The sequence below is a fragment of the Bombina bombina genome, chromosome 5 (genome assembly GCF_027579735.1).
Source record: "Bombina bombina isolate aBomBom1 chromosome 5, aBomBom1.pri, whole genome shotgun sequence".
NCBI classification, from domain to species: Eukaryota; Metazoa; Chordata; class Amphibia; order Anura; family Bombinatoridae; genus Bombina; species Bombina bombina.
The window spans coordinates 1,137,027,412-1,137,050,856 of record NC_069503.1 but is presented as its reverse complement, the minus strand read 5'-3'; the positions used below and the strand labels follow the sequence as shown (position 1 = coordinate 1,137,050,856).

The following is a 23,445-nucleotide window of genomic DNA, read 5'->3' as shown; positions in this document are numbered from 1 at the left end:
TATATAATCAACCATGACAGGTGCATTCTGTTTTGAGATATGTAGAGAGGGATCTCTTAAAGGATATTAGGTATGGGGAAGGTTTTAAAGTGTGCGGGAGGTCGTTCCATAACTGTGGTTCTCTGTAGGAAAAGGAGGATCGAGCTGCTTTCTTTTTGTATTGAGGCACGCTAAATAATGTGCTGTTATCGGATCGGAGGTTATAGGAGGTGGGAATAGCCGGGGAGAGCATTCTGCTCAGGTAGGGTGGGAGCTTCCCAGGAAGGCACTTAAACACAAGGCTGGAAAGATAGAGGGTGCGTCTGGATTCCAGCGACAGCCAGTTTAGTTCTTTTAGCATGTCACAATGGTGGGACCTGTAGTTACATTGTAGCACAAAGCGGCAGAACGAGATATACAATGTATTAAGTTTATTAAGGTGAGTTTGCGGTGCAGGTGCATATACTACGTCCCCGTAATTCATGATAGGCATCATCTTTTCCTTTACTGTAGGGTTGATGCAGGATTTGTTTCTGTACAGGGCACCTAGTTTTGGATAAAGTTTAGATGCAAGTTTTTCTATGTGGAGGCCAAAAGATAGATTAGGGTCTAACAACATACCCAAGTATTTGAAAAAGTGGACTTCGGTCAGCATACAAATAATAATGCTTTCTACTCACTAAAGAGTTAACTGAGGCGCTAAGGGAAAGCAGATTAAACATTTTCTGTGTTTTCAACTTTCTCCCACTGTGAATCAGAGGAGAATTGTAACCCGTGTAACTGAAGCGCAACCAAGGTCAGTTTAAACATTTTCTGATTTTCATTTGATCCCCGTTCTAGCAAATGTGTGATACTGCCAGATACGCAGAAATAAAAGTACATGCCACTCCGCTCCAAGTCAGAGACTAAGTGGAGAAGCGGGTCACGTGACCCGCCGACGAGAAAACACAAGAGCGCGATTCCATACAATGAAGAAAAGTACAGACCTTCCTGCCACGAAATCAAATGGCAGAAGACCGTTAACTCCAACAGAAGCATGGCGGTCACACATGTCCTTAGACATATAACATTTTCTGTCATTTTCTTCAGATAGATAAGAATTTTGCAGTGAGAAACAGAGATCTCCATACATACATCACAGCGCTTTAACTGTGGAGACTAAGCTGTTCATTCCAAACATACTATTGTGAATGTTAGCAGCCAAAATAAAGTATGAACATACATCCATATAAAAAGTAAAGCCAGTAGCTTGCTTAGCATAGCCCATATCCCGCAGTAAGAAAGAGGTATATACTTAAAACCCAATAAAGTAATAACCCCTAGGCCTAGTCTCTATCACACAACATGCCTGCTCCCTGCCTGTCAATATCCTTCCAAAGAATATATTAGTCCCATGTAACGCTGCAGCTTAACCATCTGAAGTGCACAGTCTCTCAAACCTGGAAGAACAAAAGGCAGGAGGACAGTTCACACGGTATGAAAGGAAGCCACTCAGATACCTGTGGAAAAGGAAAGCACAGAGTAAACCTACTCTGGCTTTCTATACCAGGGCAGCAACATGTTAGGAATTTGTGAAGTGGACTTCTCTGCATTTTCCTAACTGCTTAAAAGCCACCACTGCCCTACTGAAGAGACTAACGTGGAATACGGCTAGACCCAATCTTGAGAGGAAAGATCAGAGAAAACCTACTCTGGCTTTCTAAATAATAAAATCTTGATTGAAGTTAAATAAATCCAATCTTCTTCAGACACAAAAACTTCACCTCCTCCATGCACCGAAGGCAAAGAGAATGACTGGGGGTTGTAGGAAGGGAAGTGATACTTAACAGTTTTGACTGTGGTGCTCTTTGCCTCCTGCTGGCCAGGAGTGGTATTACCAACAGTAATTAATGAAGCCGTGGACTCACTATATCCGGAAAGAAACACATTTATCAGGTAAGCATATATTTTCTTTTTATTTAAAAATGTGAGCAATTTAAGTCATCAAGGGTGACACCAGATATCAAGGCATATTCTTTAACAATTCCAAAGTTAGAAGCATCTGAAAAACAGGGTTGAACATTGAACATCCCAGCAACTATAGCTAAACTGCTATGCAGCTATAATACACAGGTTGTGTAGGACACGTTAAAGGGACAGTCTAGTCAAAGTTAAACTTTATTCAGATAGGACATTTAATTTTAAACAACTTTCCAATTTACTTTTAGCATTACATTTTCTTTGTTCTCTTGGTATTATTTGTTGAAAGCTAAACCTAGGTAGGCTCTTATACTAATTTCTAAGCTCTTGAAGGCCGCCTCTTATCTCAGTGCATTTTGGCAGTTTATCACAGCTAGAGGGCGTTAGTTCATGTGTGTCATATAGATAACATTGTGCTCATGACCGTGGAGTGATTTAGGAGTCAGCATGATTAGCTAAAATGTGTGTCTGTCAAAAGATCTGAGGGGCAGCCTGCAGAGAGGTAATCACAGAGGTAAAACATCCTTTTTACTGCAATTATTTTCCAATTGCAAAACTCCGCCCACCATTTGTCCTACTTGGAGGAGCCAATCTAGGCTTTAGTCGGCAGACAACAAGGCTAACCATAGTCATAAGTTATTATAAAGTGTTCTGCAGTTGTTATCAGTTAGAGCCATTTAGGGACAGAAATATGGATAAGAAACTCTCCTTCTTTAGTAGAATCATATCTTGAGCCAGTAGCTTACAAGCTGGGTGAAGCCATTCAGAGCTTGTAGGTTCCAAACAAACAGAAATGTCTGCACTCCCAAGGTAAGGTGCAAACTCTTTATCAGCTACAAAACATAGCAGTGTTTCAAGCTTGACAAAGCCGCAGGTGCCCGAAACATTGCTATATATGTAGCTAATAAAGAGTTTGCACCTTACCTTGTGAGTGCAACCTTTTCTGTGTCTTAGGGACAGCCATGTAACAGAGTTAGCCTTAAGAAGTCAGCAGGTGCTTTTCAGGTTCTGAGTATTAGAAATTGTTCAATTTTCAGAGCTAAATTACATTAAAAGGGGCAAAATAAACAATGAAAATATATTGCAAACTTTCATTTTATATAAAAAAAAAAACCTCATAGTATTTACTGTCACTTTAAAATCAAGTGCTTGACTGTGTGATATGGTGAGACAAGCCTATACGGTGAATCCAAAGCAGATCATACAATGGGAAACCGCATCTAATGTGTGATTTTATTCCAGGCTCGGGAAGCAGAGAGATTAGAGAATTTTATGCATCTTCTACAACTGGATAATGAGGTTTTGATCCCAAACCAAGAAGCCATTGAGTGTCTCATCTGTTACACAGCGGTTCCTGCTGGAGAAGGGGTGCTGCTCCGAGAGTGTCTGCACAGCTTCTGCAGGTACGCTAACTGCACGCTCACAGCCTAAAGTAACACGGAAACTAGTCGTTTTATTAATACCCGTGCATTGTCTGGATCTGCGCCTGCAGCATAGAAATAAAGACCTTTATTTGTTGTAGGGTCCTGTTCTAAACGCTTTATAAGCAGCTGCAGCTTTTTCTTTGGCTATGTTAGTAGGAAGTGACTGTGTCTAAGGAGAAGTGTAATCCTGCCAAGTATCACAACCATCTCAGTGTATCACAGGGTTAACCTCTTGAGTGCCAGACTGTTGTGCATTAATCTTTTTTTATTTTCTTGTCTACTTCAGCTGTGTCCAATTTGATCTGCACTTCCTGTGTTCCCCATTCGCTCTCTACACTCCCCTCCCCCTGGCACATTAAAGCAGAGTTTACAGTTGGTATTTACAAGAACATGGACCATTTGCGTGAAAATTCTATAAGCTTTATTGTGCTTTATTTTGTCATTATTAAAGGGACATAATACTCATATGCTAAATCACTTGATATTAAAGGGACATAATACTCATATGCTAAATCACGTTACACTGATGCAGTATAAATGTAAAAAGCTGACAGGAAAATATCACCTGAGCATCTCTATGTAAAAAAGGAAGATATTTTACCTCACAATCTCCTCAGCTCAGCAGAGTAAGTTCTGTGTAAAAAGTTATACTCAGCTGCTCCCAGCTGCAGGTAAAAAAAAAATAAAAAATGAAGAAATGAACAGCAGCCAATCAGCATCAGCAGTGCTGAGGTCATGAACTCTTTTACTGTGATCTCATGAGATTTGACTTAACTCTCATGAGATTTCATAGTAAGCTTCCTTTACCTGATTGGTGAAATAATATGAGAGTTCACGAGGCTCATCCCCTAAGCTGTCCCAGGACAGACATACTAAAATGCTGGTTAGAAATCCTTTACAATGGGATGTGGCTACTGAGGAACTTTTGAGGTAAAATATCTTTCTTTTTTACATAGAGATGTTCAAGAGATATTTTCTAGTCAGCTGTTTACAGCTATGCTGCATCACTTTCAAGTGTTTAAAGATTTGGGTATTATGGCCCTTTAAATTAGTCTCTTTATCCAAGAATGTTTAATTTGTTCATGTTTTTTTTAATAGGCTTTTCAAATGACTTATTTTATTATAATTTTTATTATCAGCATTTTTTATGATTAGTGTCCCCTAGGGCCAGTTTTGTGAGTGGCCCAGCACTGAAACAGTTAAGGGAACCACACCTTGCAGTCTGCATTGTGTAGAGTTTGCTAATTGCTCTAATTAAAGGGACACTAAGCCCATTTTTTTTTCTTTCATGATTCAGAGCAGCAATTTTAAGAAACGTTCTAATTTACTCCTATTAATTTTTATTCGTTCTCTTGGCATCTTTATTTGAAAAAAGCAGAAATGTAAGCTTACAAGCTGGCCCATCTTTGATTCAGCACCCTGGGTAGCGCTTACTGATTGGTGGGTACATTTAGCATTCAGCAAGCGCTAGCCAGGTGCTGGACCTAAGCTCCTAAGCTTTCATTCCTTCTTTTTTCAAATAAAGATACCAAGAGAATGAAGAAAAATTGCTAATAGGAGTAAATTAGAAAGTTGCTAAAATTGCTGCTCTGTCTGAATCTTGAAAGAAAAAAATGTGGGTTTAGTGTCCTTTTAACTGTTTCACTGCTGGGCCCCTCTGGACTTAGAGGGAACACTGTTTATGATGCCCTTAAAAGCTGTTTATCCTGGCAGGGAATGTTTACGGCAGGTGGTTAACTGTTGTGAAGATCCTGAGGTATCGTGCCCCTTCCGAGATGACACATACGCCTGCTACAGTAAGCTCCAGCAGAGAGAGATACGCGCGGTGAGTGTGACCTGCAAGCAAACGTTCCTTCACTCACAGTGCGAGTACGTGAGGTTTAGATATCGAGTGATCAGAGGCCAACCATACACTAAATATATTATATTCTTGTTTTTAGCGGTGACATTTACACTTTTAATCTGGGCTGAGGTCAGAATTATAATAAAAATAAAGCAAGGTCCCAAGAGAGCAAGATTTAAAGGGACAGAAAAAGACAAAATTAAAATGCCATGATTCAGCACATGCAAAATGACTTAATTATCTTGCTATCCTTTGTTAAAAGGCATACCTAGGTAGGCCGAGGAGCAGCTAAGTGGTGGGTATACAAACTTTTGCTATTGGCTCACCTGTGTTCAGCTAGCTCCCAGTAGTGCATCAGTTCTTTGTTGCTTTAAGAATGAGTTTTAAAGGGACATTAAGCTCAGTGTAATTACAAGACATTTCAGTTGTACTGCTATAGAATAACATCTCAGCCAAGTCTTAATGTTTTTTTAAACAAATTAACATCCTTTTTCTTCTTAAAAGGGAAGAGTCCACAGCTGCATTCATTGCTTTTGGGAATTCAGAAACTGGCCACCAGGAGGAGGCAAAGATCCCCCAGCAAAAGGCTTAAATACCTCCCCTACTTCCCTCATCCCCCAGTCATTCTTTGCTTTTCGTCTCAGGAGGTTGGCAGAGAAGTGTCAGAAGTTCGAGTTAAGTCTCTTATGGAGGGTAGTACTCTTCGCTATGGGACTCGAGTTTTAAGTAGTCCTGTCAGCCTTTCAGTGAGAGCATGGATAAAAGTTAGAGTCAGGAGATGCAGGGAGAGTTTTCCTGCAATCCCATCCCAACTCATATTAACAGCTCCTTGGTAATCAGCGTTGGCGAGTTTCGCTGCCTACCTTTCTTCACTCAAGTCCATGTCAGAAGCGAGGCTACTATCTGTCATACTTGAAGGACCATGTTCCTGTTCCACGGCGTAGATTCCGGTAAAATAGATGCGGTATCTTTCACGGCGTAGATTCCGGTAAGATAGTTTCATTTTATTTCGATATGTGAATGTGATGTTAACGAAATAAGGTAGGGTCCCAGTGGGACTCCTTTTATCTTAATAAGGAATCATGGGTTAATATCTCCTGAGGGGGTTATTGAACAGGGGAGACTTTTAATCATGTTTGTTATATGGTTCTATCTGCAAATATGTAGCTATACCTAGAGGCCTACTTATCAAGCCGTCAACTGTGCTGCATTCAACGGCACCAATACGCTCGCCTAACATCGCGGCCGCGGACCTGAATATCTTCTCCATATTTAACAAAAAAGCTGTCAAAAAGCCATGCACCAAGTACGGGGCGATGAGCAGCGGACTGTTGTTAACTAACAGTCATCGATCTCGCTGCTATTCGGCTTTTTCCCAACTTTATTTATACCCTGTCACTAAACACTGCCACTATACTAAACTGTTTAACCCCCTATCCCGCCGCTCCCGGACCCCGCCGCAACTCTAATAAAGTTATAAAACCCCTATCCCTTCGCTCCCAGAGCCCACCGCAACTCTAATAAACTTATTAACCCCTATCCCGACGCTCCCTGACCCCACCGCAACTCTAATAAAGTTATTAACCCCTATCCCTTCGCTCCCAGAGCCCACCGCAACTCTAATAAACTTATTAACCCCTATCCCGCCACACCCGGACCCCGCCGCAACTAAATAAAGTTATTAACCCCTATCCTGCCACTCCCGGACCCCGCCGCCACCTACATTATGTTCTTAACCCCTAATCTGCCGCCCCTTACACCGCCGCCACCTACATTGTTATTAACCCCCTATCCTGCCGCTCCCGGAGCCCACCGCAACTAAATAAAGTTATTAACCCCTAAACCGCCAGCCCCCCACATTGCCATAAACAAAATTAAACTATTAAGTTATAAACCTAACAACCCGCTAACTTTATATTAAATATTAACTCATCCCTATCTTATAATAAATATTAACTTACCTTTAAAATTAAATTAAACTATATTAAACGAATAATTAGAAAATAGGGGGGGAAATGGTGCGCAAATCTAGCCCCTGCACATACACTTATCTGCTCCCATAAAACAGAAAGTAATAGGACAAGTGCAGTAAAAGAGAAAATGTGTATATGTGCGCTAACAGCCAAGGGGTATATGACTAAATGATAATCCAAGGAAAAACAATGTCTAAAAACAATATTTATTCAGTTTTATAAATGGTATTTTATCAATAATATAAATGTATAGTTCATCAAATGTATAACAGTATTAAAATAAATCCTCATATATGACCAGTCATCTAAATAAAAATAAACACATAAAACAATAATAAATAATTGCGAATAATATCCAACTTAAAAGTTACCATGTAACCAAACTACTAAAATATATTTTGTTTTTACAAGCACTGAGAAAGTCATTCATCAGGGTAACACCGCTTTCCCTTTTCTATTAGAAATATTGTCCACTTATAGCTTTAAATTGAGATCCAACCTAGTGGTGGTGTTACTATTGAAACTTATGTTTGCTGGAGGTGTTCCTTGTTAACCCAAACGGGGTATAAGCAGATGTATAAATTTGCAGGTTATGAATAATAATCTTTAAGCATTGTAATGCACAAGTATATAAAATCAATTGAAGGCAAGTCCCAATAAAGAACAACACTCACGGGCTGTTACACCTCTTTGTGCCTACCTGGTCCCATATAAGGTTTAGCCGATCTGTTTGTAGCAAGGCACAGGTGTCTGTACAGCTCAGTGTAGCTGGTGACGTCACTTGTTGCGTCAGTACTGGGAAAAGTAGTTCCGTGATGTTTCAAGTGTCCCTACTCTGCGCAGAGTATTATTAGATCCGTCTAAATAGGCTTTTCACTTTCAATATTTCCAGCTTGTCTTGTTACCATCAACGCGTTTCGCCATTAACAATGGCTTTATCAAGATGGTTCTAAATGATTTGCAGGTTCCTTATAAATATGTGCTTGATAGTTGATTGGTTGGATATAACAACCCTATATCCTGTTGCCTCTTTCATAAAGGTGGAAATCTTTTAAGGTGGACTGATTAGATCATCTTAGAAAAAGTCACTATGTATTTTCATTAACAATATATATATATATATATATAACATCATAAACCATTATATTTGCAAAAATGCCCATAGTTAAATCAGCAATTAGTCCTTGTACATAGCATGATACCACAAATATAATAAAAGAGAGGTACTGATACAAAAAGGGGATAATAAAAAAGGAAGTCTGTCTGCACTCTTGTGTAATATATTGTGATATATATTGTCCAGACACGCTAAAGTCAAAATGGGTTAAACATTATACACCCAAAATTAGATGTTAAATCGATATTAACCCTAATGACTCCATTCTGTCTATGGATACTGCTTATACATAATCCGGATAAAATTAATAGTGCTACATTGTTTGTATAAATGATGTCTGGAAAAGTAACTATGATTTAAATAATATAAAAAATTATTTAAAGAATTAATATAGTACCATTTATGATAATCATAAAAATAAGTAATATACTAAAAAGTAAACCTAAAAGGGCAGATATTAATCTAAAATAAAGGGATTAAGGTCTAATTCTAGTTTTAAACCTTGTGGATATAGTGTCTGTAACTCATAAATTAATTCTGCTTCTTTCCTCAATAATAAATGGTCATAGTCACCTCCTCGCCATGTTTTTTTTATTTTACATATACCCCAGTATTTTAAGTCCTTGATATGATTCTGATGTTTCACCCTAAAATGCTCATAGAGGCGGGTTTCTTGATCTCCTTTCTTAATTAAATTAAGGTGCTCTCTTATCCTAGTACACAGAGTCCTAGAGGTCTCTCCTAGGTACTGCTTCCCACATGAACATTGGATTAGATATATAATCCCCTTATCGCTACATCTGATCGTATCCTTGATTTTATATTCTTTGCCTGTATTTGTGGATGAATACCCTCTGCATTTTGTGGTGTGTTGGCATGCTTTACAGCTATAACAGGGGAAATATTTTTCATTGTGTTTTATTCTTGAAGTCACTAGGCGCAGGAATACTTTTAATATTTGCAGCTTTCCTATAAATGATAGTGGGGTATTCAGATATTGAATCTCCTATGATAGGATCTGATTTAATCAAATGCCAATGTTTATTAAGTATATTTGTTAGATGTTTGTGATGACAATTATAATTAGTGATAAATGGTACTTATAAGACATCTTTTAGTAGTGGTTTAAATTTTCGTTGTTTTGGCAAGAATCTCTTTTCTTTCTATATTTCTTACTTTGGTAATAGTTGTTTTAAGAGCTTCTGGATTATATCCTTTTTGTAAAAATCCCTAGCCTACAATAAACTACAAATAGCCCTTAAAAGGACCTTTTGCAGGGCATTGCCCCAAAGAAATCAGCTCTTTTACCTGTAAATAAAAAATACAAATACCGCCCCCAACTGTAAAACCCACCACCCACACAACCAACCCCCCAAATAAAAACCTAACTAAAAAAACCTAAGCTCCCCATTGCCCTGAAAAGGGCATTTGGATGGGCATTGCCCTTAAAAGGGCATTTAGCTCTATTGCAGCCCAAACCCCTAATCTAAAAATAAAACCCACCCAATAAACCCTTTTTAAAATCCTAACACTAACCCTTGAAGATCCACTTACAGTTTTGAAGATCCCACATCCATCCTCCAAGAAGCCGGCAGAAGTCTTCATCCAAGCAGCCGAAGTCTTCATGCAAGCCCGCAGAAGTCTTCACCCAGACGGCATCTTCTATCTTCATCCATCTGGCGCTGAGCGGCTCCATCTTCAAGACATCCGACGCGGAGCATCAGCTTCGTTCGACGTCTTCTTTCTGAATGAATGTTCCTATAAATGACGTCATCCAAGATGGCGTCCCTTAGATTCCGATTGGCTGATAGAATTCTATAAGCCAATCTGAATTAAGGTTAAAAAAAAAATTCAAATTGTTGCTATCAGCCAATAGGATTGAGCTCTCATTCTATTGGCTGATTGGAATAGCCAATAGAATGCAAGCTCAATCCTATTGGCTGATTGCAACAGCCAATAGGATTTTTTCAACCTTAATTCCGCTTGGCTGATAGAATTCTATCAGCCAATCGGAATCTAAGGGACGCCATCTTGGATGACGTCATTTAAAGGAACATTCATTCGGGAAGAAGACGTTGAACGAAGAGGATGCTCCGCGTCGGATGTCTTGAAGATTGAGCCGCTCCGTGCCGGATGGATGAAGATAGAAGATGCCGTCTGGGTGAAGACTTCTGCGGCCTTGGATGAAGACTTCAGCCGTTTGGATGAAGACTCCTGCCGGCTTCTTGGAGGATGGATGTCGGATCTTCAAAACTGTACGTGGATCTTCAGGGGTTAGTGTTAGGATTTTTTAGTGTAGATTTAAATTATTTGAGTAGGGTTAGGTGTTTAAATATATAATATAGTTAATTTAATTTGTAGTTTAATGTAATTTTAGTATAACAGGGTAAATTAATAGTTTAATATAGTTTAATTTAAATCTAAAGGTAAGTTTACATTTATTATAAGATAGGGATGAGTTAATATTTAATATAAAGTTAGCGGGTTGTTAGGTTTAGGGGTTAATAGTTTAATTTAGTTTATGGCGATGTGGGGGGGCTGGCGGTTTAGGGGTTAATAGGTTTAGTAAGTGCTAGTGATGTGGGAGGAAGGGGTTTAGGGGTTAATACATTTATTTAGTTGCGGTGGGCTGCGGGATAGGGGTTAATAACTTTATGTAGGTGGCAGTAGATTAGGGGTTAACTTTTATTTAGGTGGCGGCGGTGTCGAGACGGCAGAATATGGGTTCATAAGTATAATGTAGGTGGCGGCGGTGTAGGGGAGGAAGATTAGGGGTTAATAAGTATAATGTAGGTGGCGGCGGTGTCAGGGGCAGCAGATTAGGGGTGTTTAGACTCGGGGCACATGTTAGGGTGTTAGGTATAAACATACAGTGGATATAAAAAGTCTACACACCCCTGTTAAAATGTCAGGTTTCTGTGATGTAAAAAAATGAGACAAAGATAAATCATTTCTGAACTTTTTCCACCTTTAATGTGACCTATAAACTGTACAACTCAATTGAAACACAAACTGAAATCTTTTAGGTAAAGGGAAATAAAAATAAAAAACTAAAATAATATGCTTGCATAAGTGTGAACACCCTTTTATAGCTGGGGATGTAGCTGTGTTCAGAATTAAGCAATCACATACAAAACCATGTTAAATAGGAGTCAGTACACACCTGTCATCATTTAAAGTGCCTCTGATTAACCCCAAATAAAGTTCAGCTGTTCTAGTAGGTCTTTCCTAACATTTTCTTAGTCGCATCCTACAGCAAAAGCCATGGTCCGCAGAGAGCTTCTAAAGCATTAGAGGGATCTCATTGTTAAAAGGTATCAGTCAGGAGAAGGGTACAAAAGAATTTCCAAGGCATTAGATATACCATGGAACACAGTGAAGACAGTCATCATCAAGTGGAGAAAATATGGTGCAACAGTGACGTTACCAAGAACTGGATGTCCCTCCAAAATTTATGAAAAGACGAGAAGAAAACTGGTCTGGGAGGCTGCCAAGAGGCCTACAGCAACATTAAAGGAGCTGCAGGAATATCTGGCAAGTACTGGCTGTGTGGTACATGTGACAACAATCGCACATATTCTTCATATGTCTGGGCTATGGGGTAGAATGGCAAGAAGGAAGCCTTTTCTTACAAAAAAAAACATTCAAGCCCGGCTAAATTTTGCCAAAACACATCTGAAGTTTCCCAAAAGCATGTCGCAAAAGGTGTTCTGGTCTGATGAAACCAAAGTTGAACTTTTTGGCCATAATTCCAAAAGATATGTTTGGTGCAAAAACAACACTGCACATCACCAAAAGAACACCATACCCACAGTGAAGCATGGTGGTGTCAGCATCATGCTTTGGGACTGTTTTTCTTCAGCTGGAACTGGGGCCTTAGTCAAGGCTTCTGCTAGAAAGCTGAACATGAAGAGGAACTTCATCTTTCAGCATGACAACGACCCAAAGCATACATCCAAATCAACAAAGGAATGGCTTCACCAGAAGAAGATTAAAGTTTTGGGATGGCCCAGCCAGAGCCCAGACCTGAATCCAATTCAAAATCTGTGGGGTGATCTGAAGAGGGCTGTGCACAGGAGATGCCCTCGCATTCTGACAGATTTAGAGTGTTTTTGCAAAGAAGAGTGGGCAAATCTTGCAAAGTCAAGATGTGCCATGCTGAAAAACTCATACCCAAAAAGACTGAGTGCTGTAATAAAATATATATATTTCCCTTTACCTAAAATAATTCAGTTTGTTTTTCAATTGAGTTGTACAGTTTATAGGTCACATTAAAGGTGGAAAAAGTTCTGAAATAATTTATCTTTGTCTCATTTTTTTACATCACAGAAACCTGACATTTTAACAGCGGTGTGTAGACTTTTTATATCCGCTGTAAATTTTATTCTACCATAGAAATCAATGGGCTATCGGGCAGCAGCAAACATAAGCTTTCGCTGCTTTCAGACTTCCATTGATTCCTATGGCATCCGCCGCTTCCAGGGTGGCGGATTTAAAACCAGGTACGCTGGGCCAGAATAGTGGCGAGCGTACCTGTTAGAAATTTGATAACTAGCAAAAGTAGTCAGATAGTGCCAAATTTGCATTTGGAACATCTGTAATGATGTAAGCATCAATCTGTGTCGGACTGAGACCGGCGGATCGTATGTTACGTCACAAATTTCTACTTTTGCTGGTCTGTAGGCTTTGATAAATAAGGGGAATCAGGCTCTCCACAATTACGCTGCGGAATTCCAGCGTATTTGTGGTAGACGGTTTGCTAAATAGGGCTCCTAGGCTCATGGCCTTTACGGAACATAACAGCCTTCGTTTAATGACGCAATCTTCAAGATTGCACTTCCTTTTCGTGACTGGCACGGTGCACCTTGTGACGGGTGCGTTTACATTTTTTTTTTACTTCCATATGCTGTGTGCTGCCAAGAGAGTCTTGCTTGTGGGTTGTCTGGTTCACAGGAGGTGGTGAGTGCCCAAGCCATTGGGGTTTTTAAAGGGTGCCAGTTAGTTTTTGTCATTTTTATAATCCCAAGATTATGGAGGATTCTGATATGCGCGACACGGATGCCTCCGATACGGAGGATGTGTCTTGTGATGAAAATGGAATGGCCCGGGTAATCAATGCCCATCAGTTATGTTCCGATTGCCGTTCTAGAGTACTCTCTTATCCCAAAGCAGGGAGCTTAGAGTGCGTTGAGCCATCCGCCTCCGAGATTTCCATGACCCGTGAAGCGAGTGCCCCAGTCCATTTCCCGGTTACGCAAGCAGGTGTACCTATGGCCTTTACTCCCTGCCCGGAAGGGTGGCTTGTTTCCTGCAGAGGTTGTGGCACGGTTCCGCATGGCCATTTCTATGGCGCTGAATCATTTATATCTCCCAAGTGAAGTATTTCTAAGATACTATCCGTGTTCCGTTAACCAGGAACCGTCGACTGTGGGATCGCCCGATTCAGTTCGGCCTTCTGGGGAAGCGTTGGCCCCTGAAGTTGATCCATCGAAAGATGATTTTGCCAATCCCCTTAACGTCGCTGTTTTTCTTTATGTTTTTTGGTTCCAGTTCTGAGCTTTGGTGAATGTGGCTTTTAATCGGCTGGTCCTGTTGTCGTCCTCATTCACCTTGGGCGTTCACCCGATAGGTGCTGCCTTAATTTATTTTGATCCTGATGGATGTGTTTAATTAGTTTTTTCTTAAGCTCATGCCTGTTAGATTTTCGTTTTTATGAAAGTTCTTCTCTGGAACCGATACTTGCGATTTAGGTCATGTGGGCACTTCCTCGGGAGTTGCGTACTTGTTTAATATAATTATGTTTTTCTAGTTCATTTATCGATCCTTCGGATGAATTTTCTTGGACCTTGGGCAGTTCTAGAGTGTCCTTACACCAGGCAGGTACTGGTCAGATATTTTTTCGACTGTTACCAGGTTTCATGTCACCCTCGTGGTGCTGATTAATCCTGCTTGATTTTGAATGTCACTTGGCCTATTCTATGGACTCCGGACTCGGATCCTACTGAAGTATTAGGCCTGTTGTTTCAATACAACCCCTCCGAATGGAGGTTTATGAGTGCCAATCTAGGTTGGTTGTTCGGGCTTGTTGCCATCGTCATGGTTCTCAGGTCCATGGGGACTCAGAGCCGTCATTCCATTCTTTGGACGTTGGGAGATGTGTGTGACCCATGTGGTCGGGTGTGCCGAGTGATTAATGGTTTGCATTTTCACTCGAGGTTCTTCCGGACGCTGACTCTTTAGCCTATTAAGCATTTTGTTGTGGTTGTCGGAGTTCCTTCCTTCCTGCCTTGGGTGGATCATATGGTCTGGATGCGCGGGTATGTACTTCTCTGCTCAGAGTTGTGTTACTCTAAGAGTTTGTGTGCAAGGGTTCCCTGCCTTCTGTGGGGAGCTGCGAAGCTCCAGCTTTTGCCTGCTTAAAGAAGATTTTTGGAAGATAGATCCTTCAAAGATCTCTGGCTGTTTTCTCCTCCATTACCCTTAGTCTGACCATGGTCTTGATGTTCGGGTGTCTTTCCGTCCTCATTGCATCTCTAGCCTTCGGGCTTATCAGTGAAGGGGCGAGGTTGGTTACGGAGGGCCGCCCTTCTAGGGTCAGGTAGTTGACCATTTATCCTCTATGCTCCGTTAGGGGCTTCGTGGACGGTGTCCTACGTACGATTCTCTGAGATTGTTAGGGTACAGGGTGCTCATTCGCCTTTGGGTGTTGGTTGCTACCTTGCCTGTGTGTGTAGCACATATTAATGCTTGCCTACGAGATTTCTTTGCGATGTAAGTGCCCTGGGTGCTGAATCTTAGACCGTTAAGGAAGTCCTTGTGACTCTTGGGTTTGAGGCTATTGCTAGATTGCTACGGACTTTAGAGGTGCGTTCCTCCTTGTAGGAGGCAGCTTAGGGTTGGATTTTCAATTGATTCCTTTTTCGAGGACCCTGACCTAGGTCAGTGTCTCTCCTTGTATGGGTGTGGACTGTTCAATCTCACTCTAGATGTTTGTGGTCCCGCGGGACTCTCTTCGTAGAGGCTGGGGTTCTGTGAGATATGCCTATCTGTTGGTTGCTTAGGCATTAGGTCCTTCTGACGGTCCCCTACTGGTCTTCTGGCGCATTTATGCTGTTCCTGTAGACTCCAGGTATCTCCACCTGGGTTGGCGATATGGCCGAGGGGTCTCGTCTCTATGGTAGGGTGGTTCTGTTGTTTAATCCTTTCTCTTCTAGAGCAGGGGTAGAGTTCTCCGGGTTAGTATTTGGAGCGGCCTGTGGGTCCTAGGTATCTTGCCTTGTAAGGGTTTTTTTCCTTTCTTGCGTTTCAGAATCCTGGAAGGGGAGTTGCAATGTAGTGACTGGTTCCTCCAGCGGAAGGCTGAGGGTTTGATCCCTATGGGGCTCCTGCTATATGTTGGATTCTGATGGGCTAGGACCATTATTCTAGAGGGAAGATTAAGGGTCGGTTACTCTATGCAGGGTTGACAGTTTTTTTTTAGAGTCGGTTCTCTCCTTTTTGGGAGGTCTTAGATGTCCTCCTCTTTTCAACTGGCATTCGGTGCTGGGAGAGGGCACTCCTTGGAGCCGATATTCGGATGGCTGTGAGCCCTTGGAAGGTTTGCAGTTGAATTCAGCTACAGCTATTGCACTGTGAGGGTGTAACCAGCTACAGTGTGTGAGAAAATGTTTGGAATTACTAATAGTTAAACCTGTAAAGCCCAACAAAGCTGCCCAGAAACCGTTATTTCTCCCAATAATGGTATTATTGTATAAATAATCCTGAAAGAAGTGGGAAGCGCTAAAAAAAGCTATGGGGATAGATACCTGATATTCAGAATATTGTGATTTCTATGCGATTAGAAAATCCTCTTACTCGTTAACATATGTCTCAGGCAAATCTATGTATTTTTAACACAAAAAGTCAAATCAATATGTAGCTCATATCAATGAATACGTAGCACATTTCAATGAATACCAAATATAAACTTATTTAACAATCTTTACTGATACAATGTTGTACATTAACTTTCCCTATATACATAACATTTTCTAAAAGTTGTGGCCACAACTATACCTCCAAATGAAGGCGGTTTAAAGTTCCAAAATGAAATGGTTAATAAAAGGTTTTAAAAGTATCTTACAATATAGGTCAGTGTTATTTCTTTATACACTGTGGGTCAGTGTTGTTATTTCTTTATACACTGTTGCAGAATAACAATGCAGGATACCTATACAGTTTCTGCAGATGTTCGTTCCCTTGTTTATATTGCAATATGTGTTCCCCTTACCGGACCTCCAGTGGCTTGTTACCTCCTCTCTTTGGGTTATGGAAGGGTTGCACTGTCATGTCGCTGGAATTAACAGATTGGTACAATTTCTGTCTTCTCTTTCGTCGTCTTAGCGTTTAGAGTTCCCGTCAACTTCCTTCTACCCAGTCACGTGTGCTGCCAGTCCCACGTGACTACGGAGGGCCAATCGGGAAACCGGACAAAAGGGGAAAGTTCTTCTCGATGATTTGTCTTCTGTTGAAGTCTTTCGGGTAGAAGGAAGTTGCCGGGAACTCTAAACGCTATGACGCCGAAAGAGAAGACAGATATTGCACCAATCTGTTAATTCCAGCGACACGACAGTGCAACCCTTCCATAACCCAGGGAGGGGAGGTAACAAGCCACCGGAGGTCCGGTAAGGGGAACACATATTGCAATATAAACAAGGGAACGAACATCTGCAGAAACTGTATAGGTATCCTGCATTGTTATTCTGCAACAGCGTATAAAGAAATAACAACGCTGACCGATATTGTAATATACTTTTAAAAAATGGAATAACAGTGGGACATTTTAACTACAACACTGAAAGAGGATTTTTTAACCATTTCATTTTGGAACTTTAAACCGCCTTCATTTGGAGGTATAGTTGTGGACACAACTTTTAGATAATTTTATGTATATAGGGAAGGTTTATGTACAACATTGTATCAGTAAAGATTGTTAAATAAGTTTATATTTGGTATTCATTGATATGTGCTACATATTCATTGATATGCGCTACATATTGATTTGACTTTTTGTGTTAAAAATACATAGATTTGTCTGAGACATATGTTAACGAGTAAGAGGATTTTCAAATCGCATAGAAATCACAATATTCTGAATATCAGGTATCTATCCCCATAATTCTTTTAGCGCTTCCCATTTCTTTCAGCATTATGTAACCAGCTACAGCTCATTGCACTTTGACTGGGTGTTAGCAAGCTTTGAAACACTTTTGGTGTTTGGGTTTAGCAACTGTGAGTCAGCTTTCTACTGGAAGCTGGTCATTGGGAGTTCCTGTTCAGCGGTTGGTGTTCTTTTTGGGGAACTCTTTACTAGCTGCTGGGATAGTTATCCTATTTCTGCTGTCTAGCTTGCAGATCTAGATTTAATATGAGGCAACGGGGAACTCATGGTTTTCCTGGAGTACCTTTTGGTTATGGTACAGGGTCAGGGATATGAGGGTGTTCCTCTAGTCCTTTTTTGGACATGTTTCCCTGTGTATGGATCTCTCTTCTTTGGTCCTTGTGTTTCTAGGGAGTTCATCTCCCTTGGCGTTGCTATTGTACAACAACCATGGGTTGTTCTATGTTCTGCAAAGTGGAAGGATCCTTTGGATTGTTCTTGAGATTCTGTTCCTCTTTTGGGGGGCAGATAACGGTCCTTGTCTTGGCCTGGTACCTTCATGGGAGTCGTGATCCGTGGGGCTGACTCCTTGGAGGTTGTTTGGGCTTGACGGACTCTGGGACTAAGTGGTTTAGTTCGGCTTTGCCGGTGGTGTAACTAATGTGCAGTTAACTGGACTTCGGGTTTTCACCCGCGTTGTCTATACTTTTTTCAGGTGTCGAGTAATCAGGTTGTGGTGCCTTTCGAAGGGGCCGCCTTTTGTACCCACTCGTTGTTTGCATTCAGTGTCCTCTAGCTTGGGTATTCTTTTCCCAAAAGTAATGAATGCAGCTGTGGACCCTTCCCTTTTAAGAAGAAAAACATAAATTCTGCTTACCTGATAATTTCATTTTCTTCTGAAGGGAAGAGTCCACAGCTCAAGCCCGTGTTTTTATCTATGAGGCGGCTGTAATTTTTTGGTCTTCTGGCACCTTTTTCACCCTGATATTTCTCCTACTGTTCCTTGTTCCCTCGGCAGAATGACTGGGGGATGAGGGAAGTGGGGGAGGTATTTAAGCCTTTGACTGGGGTGTCTTTGCCTCCTCCTGGTGGCCAGGTTCTGTATTCCCAAAAGTAATGAATGCAGCTGTGGTCTCTTCCCTTCAGAAGAAAATTAAATTATCAGGTAAGCATAATTTATGTTTTTCTGCAATTAGTTTTCAGTAGCCAAACTCCACCTACCATTTGCCTTATTTCTAGTCTGCAGACAACCAGGCTAACCACTGTCATTAGTATAAAGTGCATTTTTTTGCAGCTATTACCAGTTAAAACTAATTGGAGACAGGCAATGTAGCAAGGTTAAACAACCAACATAATTAGAAGCGGTGCACTCTCTTACACGCTGTGTAGATTCACGGCACACTGGAGAGTGGGGATGACATCACACGTCACGTTGTCATGTGTTGTAGACGCTGTCTTCGCCTCTAATGCCTAATAGTAATACATATACAAAGAAAGTCCCAAGCACATACCACAAGGATAAGATAATAATCTTCAAAGTTTATTCCACATAGTTAAACACATATAAAGTGTACAGCCATTAAGCCGCAATGACAGACCGTTTAATAGAAAGGAAAGCTGGGCTCCTATGCAGACATGTTTCGTGCTTCACAAGCACTTGTTCACTGCTCATAGAAGCTGCAGCTTCCTCCAGCTTAAATAGACTAAAGCTCTCCTTCTTAAAGGCACATTGATACATTTAATTCATTCATTTCTTTCCATGTTTCCTTTTTAGTTTTAAACATATTGGGGCATATGTATCAAGCTCCGTATGGAGCTTGATGCTCCGTGTTTCTGGCGAGTCATTAGACTCGCCAGAAACACAAGTTATGAAGCAGCGGTCACAAAGACCGCTGCTCCATAACCTGTCCGCCTGCTCTGAGCAGACGGACAGACATCACCGGAAATCAACCCGATCGGGTTGATACCCCCTGCTGGCGGACGATTGGCTGCGAGTCTACAGGGAGCGGCGTTGCACCAGCAGCTCTTGTGAGCTGCTAGTGCAATGCTGAATACGGCAAGCGTATTGCTCGCCGTATTCAGCGAGGTCTGGCGGACCTGATCCACAGTGTCGGATCAGGTCCGCCAGACCTTAATAACTATGGACCATTGTGTTTGCTGCAATCATTGAATAACAGTTATTGGGTAATGCGTTACGAAAACCTATATTATATAGACATATTTCTTTCATGTAAGTGGCAAGAGTCCATGAGCTAGTGACGTATGGGATATAAATTCCTACCAGGAGGGGGCAAAGTTTCCCAAACCTCAAAATACCTATAAATACACCCCTCACCACACTCATACCTTAGTTTTACAAACTTTGCCTCCTATAGAGGTGGTGAAGTAAGTTGTGCTTGATTTCTTCTGTGAAAGGCGCTTCTAAGCATTCTGAAACCCAATTCCTATCAGAGTTCAGTGTTTGTCAGAGGGATGTGAAGGGAGTATTGCCTATTGATTTTATGGTGTAACCCATGGGAAATCTATTCAATGGCTCTCTGTAATCGGTCGCAGGGATTCATCCCCTGCTTCCCTTTTCAGATCGACATTATACTCCTATACCGATACCTCTGCTGATATTTTTCAGTACTGGTTTGGCTGTCTGTTATATGTGGATGGGTGTCTTCTGGTAAGTATGTATAATTTTTTAAGACACTCTCAGCTATGTTTGGTGCTTTATATTATATTGTAAAGTTTTAAATATATGTATTTGCTTATATTTGCCATGAGTCAGGTTTATATATATTTCCATTTTTTGCAGACTATCAGTTTCAGTACGGAAATTATGTTTGGGAAGATTGTTTTAATTTCTTCCTACCTGAGGTTCCAGTTCTTTAAATTTGACTTTGTTTTCCCCCCCCAAAAAAATGCGGGCAAACTAGGCTTGCGAGGATGCAAAATTTTGTTTTTTATGGTGTCATTCTTGGCGCAAATTTTTTTTGTCGCAAAGTTACGTCTATAGTGACGCAAGTCTCTTCATTTCCTGTGTCTTTGTTGACGTTAGTTCTTTTGGAGTGAAGTCGCGCTTGTTATGACGCGAGTTGCGTCATTTCCTGGTGTTAGCTTTGGCGGCAAAAACATTTTTCACTTCCTTTTGCGTCATACTTGGCGGCAATTTTTTTTTTGTATATAACTCTTCTTCCTTTAATGCTTATGGTTCTCTTTATATTTTTAAGAGCTGTGATGCTTATTTTCCTGCATCTTACTCTAGCATAAGCATTGTTTCCCATTCCTGAAACTGCTATATGAGAAATCTGGATATTTTGTTAAAATGTTGTTTTTTTTCTTTTTACATTTTGAAAGACGTCTGTTGTAAATTAGCAGATGTTATTTCTTCAGCTCAGTTATGTGGCATTTGTCATGACAAGCTGTTGAATGCTGATAATGTTTCTATTAGTACAAATACATTGTCTGTTGTTCCTTCAACATCTAATGTATCTAATATTCCTGCAGATGTAAAGAATTATATTGCTGCAGCTATAGAAAAGGCTATGTCTGCCATTCCACCTTGAAATAAACTTAAAAGGTCTTTTAAAACTTCTCATAATTCTGATGAAATTTGTATGAACCGACAACATACTGAAATATCCTCTGCTGATGAGGATCTCTCTGGTTCAGAGAATCCTGAATCAGACTCTGAAATTGACAAATCTTCTTATCTGTTTAAGATTTGATTATATTCGTTCGTTGTTGAAGGAAGTGTTGGTTCCTTTGGGTATTGAAGAGTCTAATCCTCTTGATAATTGTGACAAGACCAATCTCACCACTGTGCATTGGAGGAGCCTGTTTGCCCGCCTGCTGCCTTTAGACTATGGCCCCATGTTGAAATGCTTGATTTTCCCCTGCAGGGAAACGAAGGCTGGGTCATTCAGTGCTTGCCCTATTTGAACAGTAATACCCCAGATAGCTATGCCATGGAGCCCATTCGTATAACGAAATACTATGTGAAAGACTTTGGCTCCATGGCAATTGAACTGTATGTGTGTGACCTGAGCGCCATTCAGTAATAATGTGCGCTCAGATCTAGGCTATCTGGGGATATGTGGATATGTTGAATGTACCTGTTTTATGCATTAGCTGCACAGTTATATATTTTTATGTATATTATTGTCTTTTGCTACCATGTTTTCAATGGATTTTTGCCTCTGTCCTTGGAGATAATTGGATTACTTCCCAATTATCTCCAGGATAGAAGACTCTGTGGAACAGGTTTTGGGCAGAAAAGCCTTGCTTCATTTGGTCACAAAGGAAACTGTATTTCTCTGCCTGTGATAATTACATTAACCCATTGTGTAAGGTAATTGTATCACAGGCAGAGGGGAGGATTTTGTAACCCATTGTGTAAGGTAATTGTATCACAGGCAGAGGGGAGGATTTTGTAACCCATTGTGTAAGGTAATTGTATCACAGGCAGAGGGGAGGATTTTGTAACCCATTGTGTAAGGTAATTGTATCACAGGCAGAGGGGAGGATTTTGTGTGGGAGTGTCTGAGAGTATTGTATGTGTTTATTGGTTGTTTTACAAAACCCTGTGGGTGGTACTAATGTGTAAGAATGTGTATATAAGAACAATAAACCCACAGCTATGGCTGTTCACTGCTTGACCCTCAACACAGAGCTTTGTCTTGTTCTTGGGGGGGATTTACTGCATGCTGTTAGAGGCTGATTGCCAGGAGTGTAACCCCTTGTGTGCAAAACGGTCCGTAGCAACTGGTGGCAAGCGACGGGATGGTCCTCATCGCCCAGAAGAGCAACTACACATCCAGGAATTTACAAGTTGGGGCAACGCATGTCCCAGTAAAGCGACCCTAAAAGCAACAGAATGGAAACAGCAGTGTTATATGAGGAGGGAGGACCTGGATAGCCGGGATGCATTAAGGAAAGGCATCTGGTACCAGGCCCTGGATAATTACAATACCAGCGGGGTGAGAGTTTCCCCAGTGAAGAGCAGCGGTTGCAGAAGCAAGTGGCCCTGCGGATGCCCTTCCTGGGAGAGCAGCCCCTGGAGGAATGGGTGAGGGAACTAGAGCACCGGGTATGGCTGGAGCTATGGCTGGAGGATGGTGGTATATGACACAGTATATACCCTGGGCAGCCGAGCATGACAAGCCAGAGGGAGAGGAGTTTGATGGTCCTGGCTTGTTATGGGAGTCCTTTGCAGAGCCTGACTTTGGGAGCCCTGTGCAGACCAGACTTCAGGACATTTTCTATGAGAGGGAGGCTAGGCATGACTGGGATGACCCCCGTGAGGTAGAGCAAGACCTGGCTCACCTAGCAACCCTGGAGTGGGAACTGGAGCAGGACTACCGAGATCTCTCCATTCTCTCCATCTCTCTCCATTCACTCCATTGGGAAGGCTCAGCAGGACAGCAAGGTGACAGACCCAGGTCCAGACCCATTCAGCTGGGAAGATGTTGTGGAGATTTACTTGGAAGGACCCCAGGCTGAGTTACAGGGGGCAGAGACAGTTGATCCTGTCCCCCAGCAGCAGAGTGAATTGCAGGGAATTTGGAGCCCAGTCTCCATTCCCCAGCGGCAGGCTGGGTTACAGGGGGCAGAGACAGTTGGTCCTGTCCCCCAGCAGCAGAGTGAATTGCAGGGAAATAGGAGCCCAGTCTCTATTCCCGGTGGCAGGCTGAGTTACAGGGGGCAGAGACAGTTGGTCCTGTCCCCCAGCAGCAGAGTGAATTGCAAGGAATTGGAAGCCAGTCTCCATTCCCCAGCGGCAGACTGAGCTACCGGGGGCAGAGACGGTCGGTCCTGCTCCCCAACAGCAGTGTGTGTTACAGGGAATAGAGAGCCTAGTCTCCTTTCCCCAGCAGCAGGACTCGGTATTGGGAGCGGAGACAGTCGGTCTCCCTCCCACGCGGCTGGAAGCATGTATGGGAGAGGAGCTTGTTACCCCCTCTCCCCGGCGGCAGCTTAACGCACCAGGGGGAGACAGTAAGCCCCACAACCATGCAGATTGGACC

The 23,445-nt window shown here is 41.6% G+C and overlaps 1 protein-coding gene across 1 annotated transcript in view; it reads left to right on the top strand.

Moving 5' to 3' along the window:
* LOC128661190 (ranBP-type and C3HC4-type zinc finger-containing protein 1) overlaps nucleotides 1-23,445 on the top strand; it is a gene marked incomplete in the record, with an annotated part of 490,387 nt that overhangs the window by 426,647 nt on the left and 40,295 nt on the right. The window contains 2 exon segments of the mRNA XM_053715433.1: nucleotides 3,181-3,341; nucleotides 5,076-5,187. Coding sequence (XP_053571408.1) covers nucleotides 3,181-3,341; nucleotides 5,076-5,187 — 273 coding nt within the window.